Source organism: Microtus ochrogaster, chromosome 6 (genome assembly GCF_000317375.1).
Source record: "Microtus ochrogaster isolate Prairie Vole_2 chromosome 6, MicOch1.0, whole genome shotgun sequence".
In the NCBI taxonomy this organism is placed as follows: domain Eukaryota; kingdom Metazoa; phylum Chordata; class Mammalia; order Rodentia; family Cricetidae; genus Microtus; species Microtus ochrogaster.
Window position 1 is genome coordinate 86,417,904 of NC_022013.1, and position 14,402 is coordinate 86,432,305.

Consider the following 14,402-nt stretch of genomic DNA (forward strand, 5'->3'; position numbering starts at 1 on the left):
CAGGAGGAGTGGAAGGCCCAGCAGCAGCAGCACAGCCTAGCCGCAAGGACTTCCAAAACCTATAGAGACAAGTTACTTGGGGAAAAAGTGCCTGTGTCCTGATCATTCTCTGTACATGATACCCAGCTACATCAATGATCTACGGAGCCTCAGGAGCACCTACACCTAGGCAAGCAACCACTTGAGTCTTAGAACCCCCTGCAGCTAGAAGAGAGATCACCGGAGGCTCTGCCCTGACTACACCTAGAGGAATCACAGCCCCCAACTATACCAATTGGAGAAAGAGAGACCACCCCTGAAGCAAAGGCTCTGCCTGTACCTATTGGAGGAAGAGATGAGCAGACAACAGGGTAAGACTTCACTCAACAACATAAAGAGCAATACAGCACCTCCAGGAGCTAGTGTCTTTATAACAGCAAGTCCTGAACATCCTAACACAGATGAAGCAGGACAAAATGACCCAAAAAATAACTTTAGGAGAATGTTTGAGACCCTTAAAGAGGAAATGAAAAACTCCCTTAAAGAAACGGAGAAAAAGACAAACAAAAAAATTGGAAGAAATCAAGAAAGAGCAATCAAACAGGTGAAGGCAATGGTTCAAGACTTAAAGACTGAAATAGAGGCAATAAAGAAAACACAAACCGAGGGAATTCTGGAAATGGAAAATCTGGGAAAACAATCAGGATCTAAAGACGTAAGCATAAACAACAGAATACAAGAAATGGAAGAGAGGATCTCAAGCGTGGAAGATATTGTAGAGGTTCATCGGTCAAACAAAATATTAAATCTAACAATTCTTAATACAAAATATCCAGAAAATCTGAGACACCATGAAGAAAACAAAACTAAGAATAATGAGGATAGAAGAAGCGAAGTATAGCTCAAAGGCACAGAAAATATTTTCAACAAAATCATAGAAGAAAACTCCCAAACAAAAGAAGGACATGCCTATGAAAATACAAGACGCTTACAGAACCCCACATTTGACAGAGGGCTGATCTCCAAAATATACAAAGAACTCAAGAAATTAAACACCAAAATACCAAATAATCTAATCAAAAGTGGGATACTGATCTAAACAGAGAAATCTCAACAGAAGAAATTCAAATGACTGACAGACATTTAAGGGATTGCTCAACATCCTTAGCCATCAGGGAAATGCAAATCAAAACAGCTTTGAGATACTTTACATCTTACACCTGTCAATGTCCAAGATCAAAAACACTGATGACAGCTCATGCAGGAGAGGATGTAGAGAAAAAGAAACACTCCTCCATTGCTGGTGGGAATGCAAACTTGTATAACCTCCTTGGAAATCAGTATGGCAGTTTCTCACAAAATTGGGAATCAATCTACCTCATGACCCAACAATGCCACTCTTGGGCATATACCCAAAGGAAGCACACTCACACCACAAGGACATTTGCTCAGCTTTGCTCATAGCAGCATTATTCATAATAGTCAGAACTTGGAAACAACCTAGATACCCCTCAACTTGAAGAATGAATAGAGAAAATGTGGTACATTTGCACAATGGAGTACTACTCAGTGATAAAAAAAAAAAAACAAAAGAAACCCACCACCTTAAAATTCACAGGCAAATGAATGGAAGTAGAGAAAACCACCCTGAGTGAAGTAAACCAGACCCAGAAAGACAAATATACTCACTCATAAGTCAATATTAGGCATAAAACAAAGGATCACCAGCCTACAGTCTATAACTCCAGAGAAGCGAGGTAATAAAAAGAAGACATAGAGACACACTTGGATCTGCCTAGGAAGGGGACATAGATACCATCTCCTAAAATCTTCATCCAATGACTGGTGGAAGCAGATGCAGAAATGCAGACACAGAGTGGTTAGCTGTGGAACTAACCACTGGACAGATCTCCTGGATCAAGACCATGATGGGGAAACCCACAGCAAAAGCTGACTCACACTAGTGGGAGCTCACTGACTCTGGACCTGCATAAGATCAATCTAGCCCCCTCTGAAAGCAGGTGACAGTGGGTGGCTTGGGCAGTTTGTGCGCCCACTGGCAGTGGGACCAGGAGCAATCCTTAATGAATGATCTGCCTTTTTGGAGCCCATTTCCTATGAAGAGAAACCTTGCTCAGCCTGATACAAGGGGGGAGGGCCTTGGTCCTGTCTCAGTGTGGTGATGTGACAGAATTTATTGACTCCCCATGGGAAGCCTTACCCTTTCTAAGGAGCAGATGGGGAGGGAGAAGGGAAAGGTGGGGTAGCAGGAGGGGAGGGAGGGGAACTGGGATTAGTATTATATATATATATTACATATATAAAAATTCATATATAAAAATTTACATATAAAGAAATTCTCCTGAAAGATTTTAGTAAGGGCTAGAGAGTAGCATGCTTTTCCAGGTTGAGAACCGAGTTGGAAAGTTGCCCTAGGAGAGGGTCTCCCAGTATCTGATTGACTATTATTAGGTCTGGCATTAGAGGACACAAATTAGTCTTAGAGATCGAGACTGCTTCAAAAATCTGTCTACAACACCTCAGATATTAGCTGCCCTGTCCAGAAGTCTGTGTGTCTCCAAATAAAAGTAACAGGAGTGGGTATTGGGAGGTTCCCAGAGATCCTGGGAATCAGATGTTACCTTAGAGGTGAGATCTGGTCCATTGTCTGACCCTATTACAGAAGGAAGTCCATACCTTGGGATGAGTCCATCAATGATCTTCTTGACTACTATTTCTCTTTTAGTGGGGAAGGCTTCTACCCAGCCTGAAAAGGTGTCCACAAAGATTAGGAGGTATTTATGTCCATATTTGCCAGGTCTTACATCAATGGAGTCCACCTCCCAGTGGACTCCAGGCTAAGTTTCTCTTTCCTTCTTGCTTTGAGAGGGCTCTTTCTTTTCTGGGTTAGTAGCCTGGCAAAGGAGGCATTGACATAGTCCTCTGCCAATTGATTTATGAAAATTTTGAATTTTCAGTGTCCCAGGAGTTCTTTTAATTCTCTTTGGCCTAAATGTGTCCCCCTGTGTATGTGGTAGATAAGGGACTTGGCCAGTTTGGTTGGCAGAATGACTCTTTTGTCTGCAGTGTACCTCCATGGGTTTTTAATCCAGATGTTTGATAAAGAGGTAGAGTGTTTATCATCTCGGGCAGAATAATACAGCATCTCAGGCAACACAGGGTCTGGAGTGTTATCAGTAAGTTGGTGGCGGCCAGGGCAGCCTCCCCAGCTGCATGACATGCTCTTCTACTGCCCTGGGCTTCATAAAAAATTTCCCTTCTGATGTCCTGGGCAATGGATGATGACCAGTATTTTGGGGAGCCAGAGGGTAGACAATAATAAGTCTAGGATTTCTTGTTTATTTTTAATAGCATTTGCTCCATCAGTCAGCAAGTCTCTTTTTCTGTAGATGGCCCCATGGACATGTACTGTGGCAAAATAGTAGCTGTCCATATAAACATGGATAAAATTTTCCTAACTTTAGGGCCTTGGTGAGGTGAATAATTCAGTCTTTTGTGCTGAAGTGCCAGAAGGCAAGGCTGTGGCCCAGGCCATCTCTGGGGGTGTCCCTTTTGCTGCCCATGCATACATGGTTCCTTCCCAAACGAAGCCGCGGCTGTCCAGGAAGTAAGTGAGGTCTGGATCTGGCAGGGTAAAACAGTCGTGCCTGGTCATGTTCCATGTACTCATGTGCAGTCATGGATGATGTCTGATTCTGGGTTAGGCAACAGGGTCACCAGGTTGAGAAAAGTGCTTGGGAGGAACCTATTGTGAGTGAGATTGAGGAGCAAGGCCTGGTAGCGTGTCAACTGGGCGTTGGTCATCCACCAATCAGGAGGAGTTTTGAGAACCCCCTCTATCAAACTGGGAGTAGTTATGGTTAGAGGTTGCCCCAGAGTCAATTTGTCAGTGTCCTTGACCAAGAGGGCTGTAGTTGTGATGATCCAGAGGCCATGGGAGCCAATCCCTTGGATAAATAGGCCACAGGTTGCTTCCAAGGTCCCCCTTAGTTACGCCTACTCTCTCATCTATGAATAGTTGGAAGGGCTTATTTATGTCTGACAGAGATAAGGTGGGGGCCTTTAGCAGGGCTTCCTTTGTAGCTGTAAAGATACCTTCTTGTGTCTCAATCCAGAGGAAGGACTCCTCAGTACTATGAGTGGCCTCATACAGGGGTTTGGCCACTTCAGCAAATCCTGGTATCCAGAGTTGGCAGAATCTGGCTGAGCCTAGAAATTCTCATATTTGCCTTTGGGTCTTCGGGGCCAAGATATCCAAGATAGTCTGTTTCTGGGCAGGTGGTAGCCATCTCTTACCTTCTTTTAGAATGTATCCCAGGCATGTAACTTCTGAGACACAGATCTGAGCCTTTTTAGCTGACACTTTAGATCCCAGCTGATCTAAGACTCGCAGTAAGTCTTTAGTTGCCTGTAAACAAGAGCCTTGGTCCTTGGAAGCAATCATGAGATCATACACTTAAAAAAAAAAAAAGATCATACACATATTGAAGGAGGCTTACTTCAGGGTGTGACGCTTGGTAGTTTCTCAAGTCTTCATGCAGGGCTTCATCAAAGATGGTTCAAGAGTTCCCGAATCCTTGGAGTAGGTGGGTCCAGGTGAGCTGCCTGCTGAAGTCCTGGTCTGGGTCATGCCTATCAAAGGCAAAGACAGGCTGACTCTTGGCTTCCAGGGTTAGGCTCTTGGCTTCCAGTGTCTTTTTTTTTGTCCAAGCCAGGGTTTCTCTGTGGTTTTGGGGCCTGTCCTGGAACTCACTCTGTATACCAGGCTGGCCTCGAACTCACAGAGATCTGCCTGTCTCTGCCTCCAGAGTGCTGGGATTAAAGGTGTGAGCCACCAATGCCAGGCTTTGAAGAAGGAGTATCTTTAAGGTCTGGAACTGAGTGAACTTGGAGCTATGGTGAGAGGAAGCTCGGGAGGGTATAGGGGTTGGGAACAGTTGAATGAATATCTTCAACCCATTTGTTAACGTCCCTAAGGTCCTGCACCCACTGGTAATCACTGGTCCCGGCTTTTTGACTGACAGAAACAGGGAGTTCCATGGATACTGGCAAGGCACTAGAATTCTGTACTCCAGGAGCAGGTTGGTGTGGTTAGTGATGCCGAGTTTGGCTTCTGGAGTCCTGGGACACTACCTTGCCTGGACCGGTTGGGTATTTACTTCTAAGGCAACTATGACTGGGGGCTGCTGGATTGCTAGCACTGGGGGGTTGGTCTCTACCCATATTTCTGGGATAGAATGTTGGAGTTTGAGTATTAAAGGAAACATTCCTGAAGCACGTGTCTGTGGGGAAAGGAAAAAAAAAACTGTATTCTTCTTCTCTGTTCAGAAAAAAAGGCATAGATTTCATGGGGAGAATGTCACCCCCTTCCCAATGAAATGAACTTTGGCTTTCATTTCTGTCAACTAGTCTCTTCCCAAGAAGGGGTAGGGGAATTCAGGGATAACCATGAAGGAATGTGTAACCTTTTTTCTTCCCAAGTCCACAGCTTGTTTTGTGGTCCATGGATGCAAGACTCTCCCCTTGAGCCTATGTTTGTTTGTCTAATAGAGGCCCTAGCGGGTTTTCAAACACAGGATCGTGAGCTCCAGTATTCACTAGGAAGTAAATAGGTTGCCCCCTCCACTTGTAGGGTTACCCGAGGCTTGAAGAGGGGCTTTAAGCCCTGTCCCCTTTGGTTATCTAGGCCTCCCAGTTCAAGGACCTTTTGGCTATATTTAGGTCCCTTTTGTCCTTTCTTTCTCTGGGGACGTTCCCTCTTCCAATGGTCCATTTCCTTGCAGTATACCCATTGATTCTTTTTTATATGGGGGCACTGGGAGCTCTCACTATCTTCCCACCCGCTGGCTATTTGCGACAGTTGGCAGTCCCTAAGTCCAGTGAACCCCTGGCTCTGCTACCATCCACATCTTGGCCAGTCCTTGAGTTTGTCTGTCCTCGGGTGACTGACTCTCTATTGTTATAAACTTTGGTGGCTATAGCCATTAATTAAGATAAAATTTTAACCTTTAAATCTGTGATGCTGCTTGGTTAATGAAAGCCAGGTTGAGCACCATCTGATTTTCTGGTATTTCAGGAGCCAATGGAGTATAGGTACCACAGGCATCCATCAAGTGTTTAAGAATTCACTGGGTGGTTCATTCTTTTCCTGTACTACCTGACTCACCTTAGACAAATTTGTGGGCTGTCTAGTAGCCACTCAGACACCCCCTATAAGAATCTGGTGACAGACTTTTAACCACTCCCTACCTCCAGCCGTGTTGTAGTCCCATCCCCCACCAGGCCAGGAAATGGGGAAAGCAGAGTTGACAGCTGTCTCATCATCTATCTGTGGGGGCGACCATCTTGCCCTGGAACCAGCTTGAGGCATTCTTGCCAGATTCTCTCTCTCTCTCCATAGTAATAAATACAACCTGGAGGAGCTATTGACAATTATACCAAGTGGGCTGATGGGCAAACGAAACAGTATCAAGAAGAGCTATTAGTGTTTGCGGCTTCTCAGTAAAAGAGGGTGACCGGAGTTTCCAGTTGCATAGATCGCTGGTGACAAAGGGAAAATAGGCTGGGCGAGAGTTGCCCTCCACATCAGGTGGCCCCATGGTGCTGAGGGGGAGAGCAATGGAGGTCACAACTCATGATTTTCCTGAGTGAGTATGGAGCAGGCTTGGCCCAGAGATGAATGATGAGAGGGAGAGGGGAAGGAGGAGGAGCTGGGGGAGGGAGCAGAGGGTCTAGGGGAAGGTGATGCGGTAGAGGAGTTAGCAGCCATGCTATTCCCTGTCAGAGAGGAGTTCCTCATTTGTTTATAGAGAGGAGGAGGGGAGTCAACCAGCTCAGGGTCAGAAGGGGAAGGCAAGACTGCAGGCGCATCAGACCAATGAGGCTTTCCTTTTGATTTCCTTGGTTGATCAAGAAGAATGGCAGTTTTATTCTCTGAGGAAAGAATGAGGGGTTTTAACCAGGAAAGGGGGGGTGGTTGACCAGAAGATAACATCAGGCCACAATGTAGGGGACCTGGTCTGGATGGTCTGATGGTTGAAACCATGTCCTGGTTCCTAAGAATAAGCTTAAGATCGAGGGAATCTTTAGGAGGCCATCCCGCCTGGAAGGCTGGCCACTCTGCCGAACAAATGACCTAAGATGCCCCAGTTTCACACAGGTGGCAGAGAATGCTGCTGCATCCCTAAAGTCCTGAAAATGAGAAAGGATGAGGTCCAAGAGGGGCTTAGATTTAGAGGAAGTTTGACCCATGGTGGAAATGAATTCACAAGCAAGTACAAGAAGGAGACCAACACTAAGTAAGACAAGGAGTAAACGAAAACAAGGAGACAAAAATTCGGCAGACAGAAAGAAGAACGCTACAAAATGGGCTACATGGTCCTGAACCAGTCCCGATGGGCTGCAGATGAATGACCCAACAGTCATAGGAGGAGTTGAGGTGTCCCCTGTTCCCTTCAGGCTTGGAGGTCAACGGTGTGTTCACCTGCTCTCTATTGAGTCCCAGCTTGTCTCTATATCAGTTACAAAAACCAGAGAAAAACATACTGATTGGCCTGAACCAGGAGAATAAAGTTGCCAGAGACTGCAGTGTCCTCCCAGAATTACACAATCCTGGGTGAGCCCCCAAAATACTGGGTCCTCGAGTTGTGCCAATAATGGGGACTAGACCACCAAAGTCTACTAACCAGAAGGAAGCTTTATTCCAAACACTCTGGGGTACCAAAAACTTCTAGCTAGCTAGGGCCACAGGCAGAATTCGGGCTTCTGACACTGTGACTCCAAGGGGAGGCTACAAGCCTCTTATAGCAAAAACCACAGACAGGTGGTGAGTCAAAGGAAGTTTTACAATCTTGAGTTCAGGCCTTGGGTCACATTACTTTCTGAGATTCACACCTTTTTTTTTTGAGACAGGGTTTCTCTGTATATCTCTGGCTGAACTGGGTCTGGCCTTGAACTCACAAAGCTCCACCTGCCTCTGCCTCCCAAAGTGCTAGGATTAAAGGCGTGCACCATCATCAGCCCTCTGAGATTCATAACTTTTGATTATAGGTGTTAGTTCAAAATCTTTGCAAAAGCCTGTGGCTCTCTTGACACAGCTGCTTTCCTCCCATAGCCAGAAGGGGTGTAGGGCAGTGGGTCACAGAGGGGTTAAAGGCTGACTTCTGTACACAGCAGCTGTCGGCTCCAGTTCTAGGATATGTGTATAGGCTAGAGGCACACAGTTTTTCGTGTTTCTGGGTTCTTCAGTTGCAAACAAATGCCTTGCAGCAGCATGGTGAAAAACCAAAGATTCTTGCTTAAATACTGATGGAGTTTTAAAAAAATTTTAGCGAAGGGGGTAATTTATAGAAAAACAAACATATTGACTTGGTTTATTTTAAAAATGAAAAACTAAAGATAAAGTATTACGACATATAGTTGGTGTCTTAGTTAGGGTTACTATGGCTGTGATGAAAACACCATGACCAAAAGCAACTCAGGGAGGAAAGGGCTTATTTCACTCAGTGCTGTACAACAAACAGTTCATCACTGAAGAAAGTCAGGACAGGAACTCAAATAGGGCAGGAACCTGGAGACAGACGCTGAGACAGAGGCCATGGAGTAGTGTTGCTTACCGGCTTGCTCCTCTGGCTTGCTCAGCCTGCTTTCTTATAGAACCTAGAACCACCAGCCCAGGGATAGTATCACCCACAAGGGCTTGCCTTATCCCACCAATCACTAAGAAAATGCCCTGTAACTGGATCTTATGGAAGCCTTTTCTCAATCAAGGTTCCCTCCTTTGTGATAACTTTAGCTTGTGTCAAGTTGGCATAAAACTAACGAGCACAGTTGGTAAACTCTAGAAGAAAAGCATGGACACATTATGAAGTATTCCACACAGTTTCTGGGGGGAGTTTGGGCTAGCTACTTCCTGGATAGCAGGTCTGTTTTGTGGAGGAGGTAAAACTGGCTCAGGGCTATATGGAGGTTCATCTTTGTTAGTCTCAGCTCTTGGGACTCAGTGTGCGTAAGTGAGAACAGTAATCCATTAAATGAGTCTTGGGGTTTCTCTGCAGATATCTTAGTTTGTTTTGCTATAGTGAAACTGCCAAGTGGGTGACTTTAACATTGTGAAGTGCACAATCAGCGGGCTGCAGGCTCCACTGTCTTGAGTAGGCCACTTCCTGGTTCATAGATGATAGTGTCTCACTGTGAATAGGGTAGGGAGTTTCTGACATAAGGGCACTAATGCTGTCCAGAAGGGTTCCATCCTTATGACCTAATCACTTCCCAAAGCCCCACACCAACAGCTAAAGTATGAACTTGTGTGGGGACACAGGCACTCAGTCCATCAAGACAGGTTTTCCTCTCTGGTAGCTCCCAAACTTTCTCCTTTAAGGGAAGCAGAAAGCAGCCCATCTGGTCACAGTGGGAGGTCACAATCCAGGCCTATCAGGAGTTTTTACATCCAAATTTACCCTTGTCAATTGCTCAGTGGTTTCAGAACCCATGGAGGGGAGGCTAGTGACTGAGAACAAGGACAGAATCCTTATATTTTCATGAGTACCAGAGACTCAAATTGTCTCCTCAGTGAGACTCTGGAGAAGTTGATGTTCAGGGACCATTCAAAGATGATGAAGCTAGTGGCAATAACCATGATTTCCTGCAGATGTGTGTTCTGATTGCTTCTGACCAGGGCACAGGCCAATCCTTAATGTAGCCAGTGTAAAGTGGGTTGTAGCATTATGGTCACATAAGTCACATAGACAATGATTTTTTTTTAAGGAAGCAGAAGGAAGCTTTGCTTTAAGAAAACATGTGCAAAGTAGATAAAGAGGTGTAAATTTCATTCATCCATAAAATATATACTGCCTTCACCATGATGCTAAAAAATTCCTTACCTATTAAATAAAGATAACGATTCTTACACATCTGTAGTCATTATGAAAACCAAGAAAAAGAATGTGTATAAAAAATGAATCTGGATGTTACAGTATACTGTGTGGTCACAGCCTGCCAGCAACAAAGGCAAAAGGACTGTCATAGAATGGAGGCCATCCTGGTCTATAAGCTAAGTCCAGGCCAGCAAGAGGTATACAGAGAGACCCTGTATGAAAACAGACAGACAGACAGATATGTAGCTGCAATAAGTGTTCAAATTGTAGTTGTTGATATTTTTATAACTTCTAATTCAATACTGCTTTGGCAATACATTTGAGAACACCTTGGTTGGTGGATAAAGGTTTGTATGCTAATCATGATATGGATAACGAATCTGTAATTTCTTTTAAGTGGGAGCTAAGTAAAAGTTTTAATTACCTTTGTAGTGCATATTACTTACAGAATTTTAAAATACCACAAGAAGCAAACATGAGATTCACCCACAATCAAATGGCGTTCCTCTTCCTGGGTCTAAAAAGAAATGCAAAAGAAAAAAAATAAGTTAAATTTGAGATAGATACCAATAGGGATATAAGCCTGAGCATCACAGAAGAACTGTTACTTACCTAAGAGTAGAGAAAAATAGATTTTAGACTAGAATTAATAACATACATACAGAAAGTATTCAATTCCTCGGCTTCTCTATAGTTACTGGAATGAATGGCAAAAAATGAATGTGTGACTTGAGACTTTGTAGGAGCCAACCATGATAAGCTTAATAGAAACAGACTACCCAAAGGAAGTTCTTAACTTCCAGCCATTATCACCTGCCAGTGTAGGACCCAGCCATGATATGTTTAATGGAGGCCTGAGTCTCAGTACACTGAAGCAATACCTGGTGGCAGGAAGGACCACAAACTGAGATTACCCAGGCACCACCAAGAACAGACCATCCAAAGGAAATACCTAATGTTCCATCCATTATAGATAGGATCACCTGCCAGCACGTAGTCACCAGGATACCCCTAGACAAACATTAGCCAAACAGGGGACCTGAACCTTAGAAATCCCTCACCCCCACCTTTACTACTATAAAAACTCAACTCTAACTGAGCTTGGGGCTTGGGGCTCTCTGATTATTCCAATATGTTGGACACATGGAGAGACCAAGTTTGCAAACTTGTATAAAATAAAGGCTCTTTGATTTTACATAAGGGACTCAGTCTCCTTCACGAATATGGGCATAACAATCTATTCTTCTGAGAGCATCATTAACAGTCAGGATGCTGGCATACTAAGTGATGAAAAGACTAAATAGTAGGGTTGAGGTGTTAGTTGAATGGCTCAGTACTTGCCAAGGATGCACAAGGCCTTGGGTTCAATCTCCAGCATCATGAATGAATGAATGAACACATACGAAGAAAGGAAACTGAAGTAAAAATTAGATATAATCTCACAATTTATACTCTGATATGAAAAATGACAGACTGACAGTAATTTCAAAATGTTGGCTGAGGTCGCTTGTTCTTCCCAGCTGCCTGGCTAGTTTAGACCCGAAATAATCACACAGAAACCATATTATTTAAATCACTGCTTGGCCCATTAGCTCTAGCTTCTTATTGGCTCACTCTTACATATTAATTTGACCCATTTCTATTAATCTGTGTATCGCCACATGACTGTGGCTTACCGGGTAACACTCCCAGCGTCTATCTCCAGTGGCTCCATGGCTTTTCTCTGACTCCGTCCCTCTTTCTCTCAGCATTCAGTTTAGTTTTCCCTGCCTAGCTAAGTTCTGCCCTGCTATAGGTTCAAAGCAGTTTCTTTATTTATTAATCAATAAAAGCAACACATAGACAGAAGGACCTCCCACACCATCAAAATAGCTCTAATTTGTAGTTGTGACTAAAATTATTTAAGACAATTTGTATTGGAAAGGCCAAATGAGAATGTAACAGTGATTATTTTTCAAAATTCAATAAAACATCACTAAAATCAACTTACTTGGCCTCCGACATCTGGTTTTATGGTATGAATGCCAGGTGTAGCACAATGTAATAGTGTTGTGGGAGAGCTAGTATTCAGAAAGAACAGAAAAGAGGAAATCATTACAAAAGTATTTGAGCCTGATTAAAAATCCACCCATGCTGGGCAGTGATGGCATAGGTCTTTAATCCCAGTATTTGGGATTTAGCGGCAGGTGGATCTCTGTGAGTTTGAGGCCAGACTAGTTTATAGAGCAGGACAGCTAAAGCTGTTACACAGTGAAACCCTGCTTCAAAAAAACCAAACAAACAAACTAGCAAACAAAAAATCCACCCACACACAACTTTTAAGCTTAAACAATTTAACTGTATACTAGAAAGAGAAAAATGAAACAAACAAAACTTTAACATAGCAACTGTCTTACTGTTCTATTGCTGTGAAGAAACACCATGACTAAGCAATTCTTACACAAGAAAGCATTTGATGCAGGGCTTGCCTGCAGTTTCAAAGAGTTAGTCTGCTATCATCACAGTGGGGAGCAGACAGGCATGGCACTAGCGCAGCAGCTGAGAGCTTTACATCCTGATCCACAGGCAGCAGGCAGAGACACTAGGCCAGGTATGGGCTTTTGAAACTTGAAAACCCACCTCAAGTGACATACGCTTTGTAGACCTGGACGGCCTCAAACTCACTGAGATTTGCCCTGGGATTAAAGGTGTGTCCCACCTCCGCCTGGCTTTACATCTATTTTCAAAGTAAGGTAGCCTTTTTTTTTTTTTTTGCATGTGTTTTCTGGAAGAAAATTTACATGAAGTCAGAACATTGAGTCTGAATATCTACAATATGTGAGTGAATGCTGGTTTATACATTGTAGGGAAGGAATGGATGTATACATGGAGGAAAATCTTACTTTGAATTTTGAACTTTACAACTCTCTGGTATGTTCCATGATGAAAAAGATGTTCCTTCAAACTCTAGCTGAATCTAAGAAATGAGATGAAAGTTCATGTTAATAAAACAAACACTGTTCATCTATCTAGTTTTCAGTTGTAAGTTCAATTATCTGGTTTGTATTACTTAGAAAAAAACAACTAAGATTCAGTTATGTTGAAATTTTGTGAAATAAAATGTCAAAACAACAAGGAATGCTTGTCACACATCAGCAATTGACACACTTGTGGCTGGAGAGATGGTTCCTCTTGCAAAGGACTGGGGTTTAGTTCCCAGCATCCACGTTAGGCTCCTCAGTACCTGTAACTCCAGTTCATGGGATCGTACTTCCTCTTCTGCCCTCCAGAAATACTAAAACACACACACTCCATACACATGCTATATATATATATATATATATATATCTCACACAAACACATAAACACACACAGACTACACACACACACACACGAATACACACACCGCACAGACACACAGACCATACACACTATACACACATCACACACATACCACAGACACCACACACATACATACAAACATAAATACACATACACCACACATACACAAACACACAGACTACACACATACCACATACAGACACACACGATGCAATAATAAATCAAGTTAAAATTGTCTATTAAGCATTTAAAGGGGAATGGTATTTTGATAGGTTATAAAGATTAAAAGTGATGAAAAGATATGATTCTTTGCTTAAAAACAAGATGCTTTAGTACTGAGGTCCTGCCATTGACACATTACCAGCTATCAACCATCATGACTTTATGGGTTACCTTTTCCCTATTTCTAAACACATACACACACACACACACACACACACACACACACACACACGGAGTGGGGGGGGAGAGGGAGCGAGTGCTAGGGGTGCAGCTCAGTGTCTCTGGTCAAATATATAGCGCTAGCCAAGTAGAGTAAGGTGTGTGTGTGTGTGTGTGTGTAGTTCTAAAATTAACCAATATAAAATATATACTTTCTTTTTCACTCTCACATAAGTAATTTACCCACACTGGCCACATTTATAAAGAAAGTCTTCATGAACCTCAATGAATTATTATAATACATGCTATTCCTTTCAATACTAGCAGATAAAAATTAGAAGTTCATATACATATAGGTGGAAAAATTCCTAGAGTGCCTGTAATCTTAAAGCAGAAATGAATCCAGCAAAGTGGACTTCTGAATGATTCTTTAAAGAAAACAATCCTAATGTAAATCACACAACACCTGCAAAAAACCAATGATAGCATTTAGTGTTATCAAGAATGGCCATGTATTGTGTAAGTAATAGGTCAAAGGGAACTTATAGTCTTACATGTATATAAAAGAAACATATTTGAAAACAAACTCAGTTGTCAGTATGAGAATAAGACAACAGCAGAGAACATCTCCCAGAAATAAAAAGGAGACTTTTTTTAAGAGAAAAAAATGATTTCCTAGAAAGAAAATAACATTTATAGGAAGAAATAATTTTATAAGTCACTAATGTGATGGCTAATTTGGGTTGTCAACTTGACCCCATCTCCAATCAACTGAAACCGAAGCAGCAGGGCACACCTGTGACGGATTTTCTTTCTTTTTCTTTT

At 42.9% G+C, this 14,402-nt stretch overlaps 1 protein-coding gene across 1 annotated transcript in view; it reads right to left on the reverse strand.

Moving 5' to 3' along the window:
• The window catches only part of Catspere (catsper channel auxiliary subunit epsilon), a 111,701-nt gene that overhangs the window by 69,106 nt on the left and 28,193 nt on the right, over positions 1 to 14,402 (reverse strand). The window contains exons 3-5 of the mRNA XM_013346968.1: positions 12,758 to 12,831; positions 11,866 to 11,935; positions 10,322 to 10,392 (exon numbers count right to left, since the gene is read on the reverse strand). Coding sequence (XP_013202422.1) covers positions 10,322 to 10,392; positions 11,866 to 11,935; positions 12,758 to 12,831 — 215 coding nt within the window. The remainder of the gene's footprint in view (positions 1 to 10,321; positions 10,393 to 11,865; positions 11,936 to 12,757; positions 12,832 to 14,402) is intronic.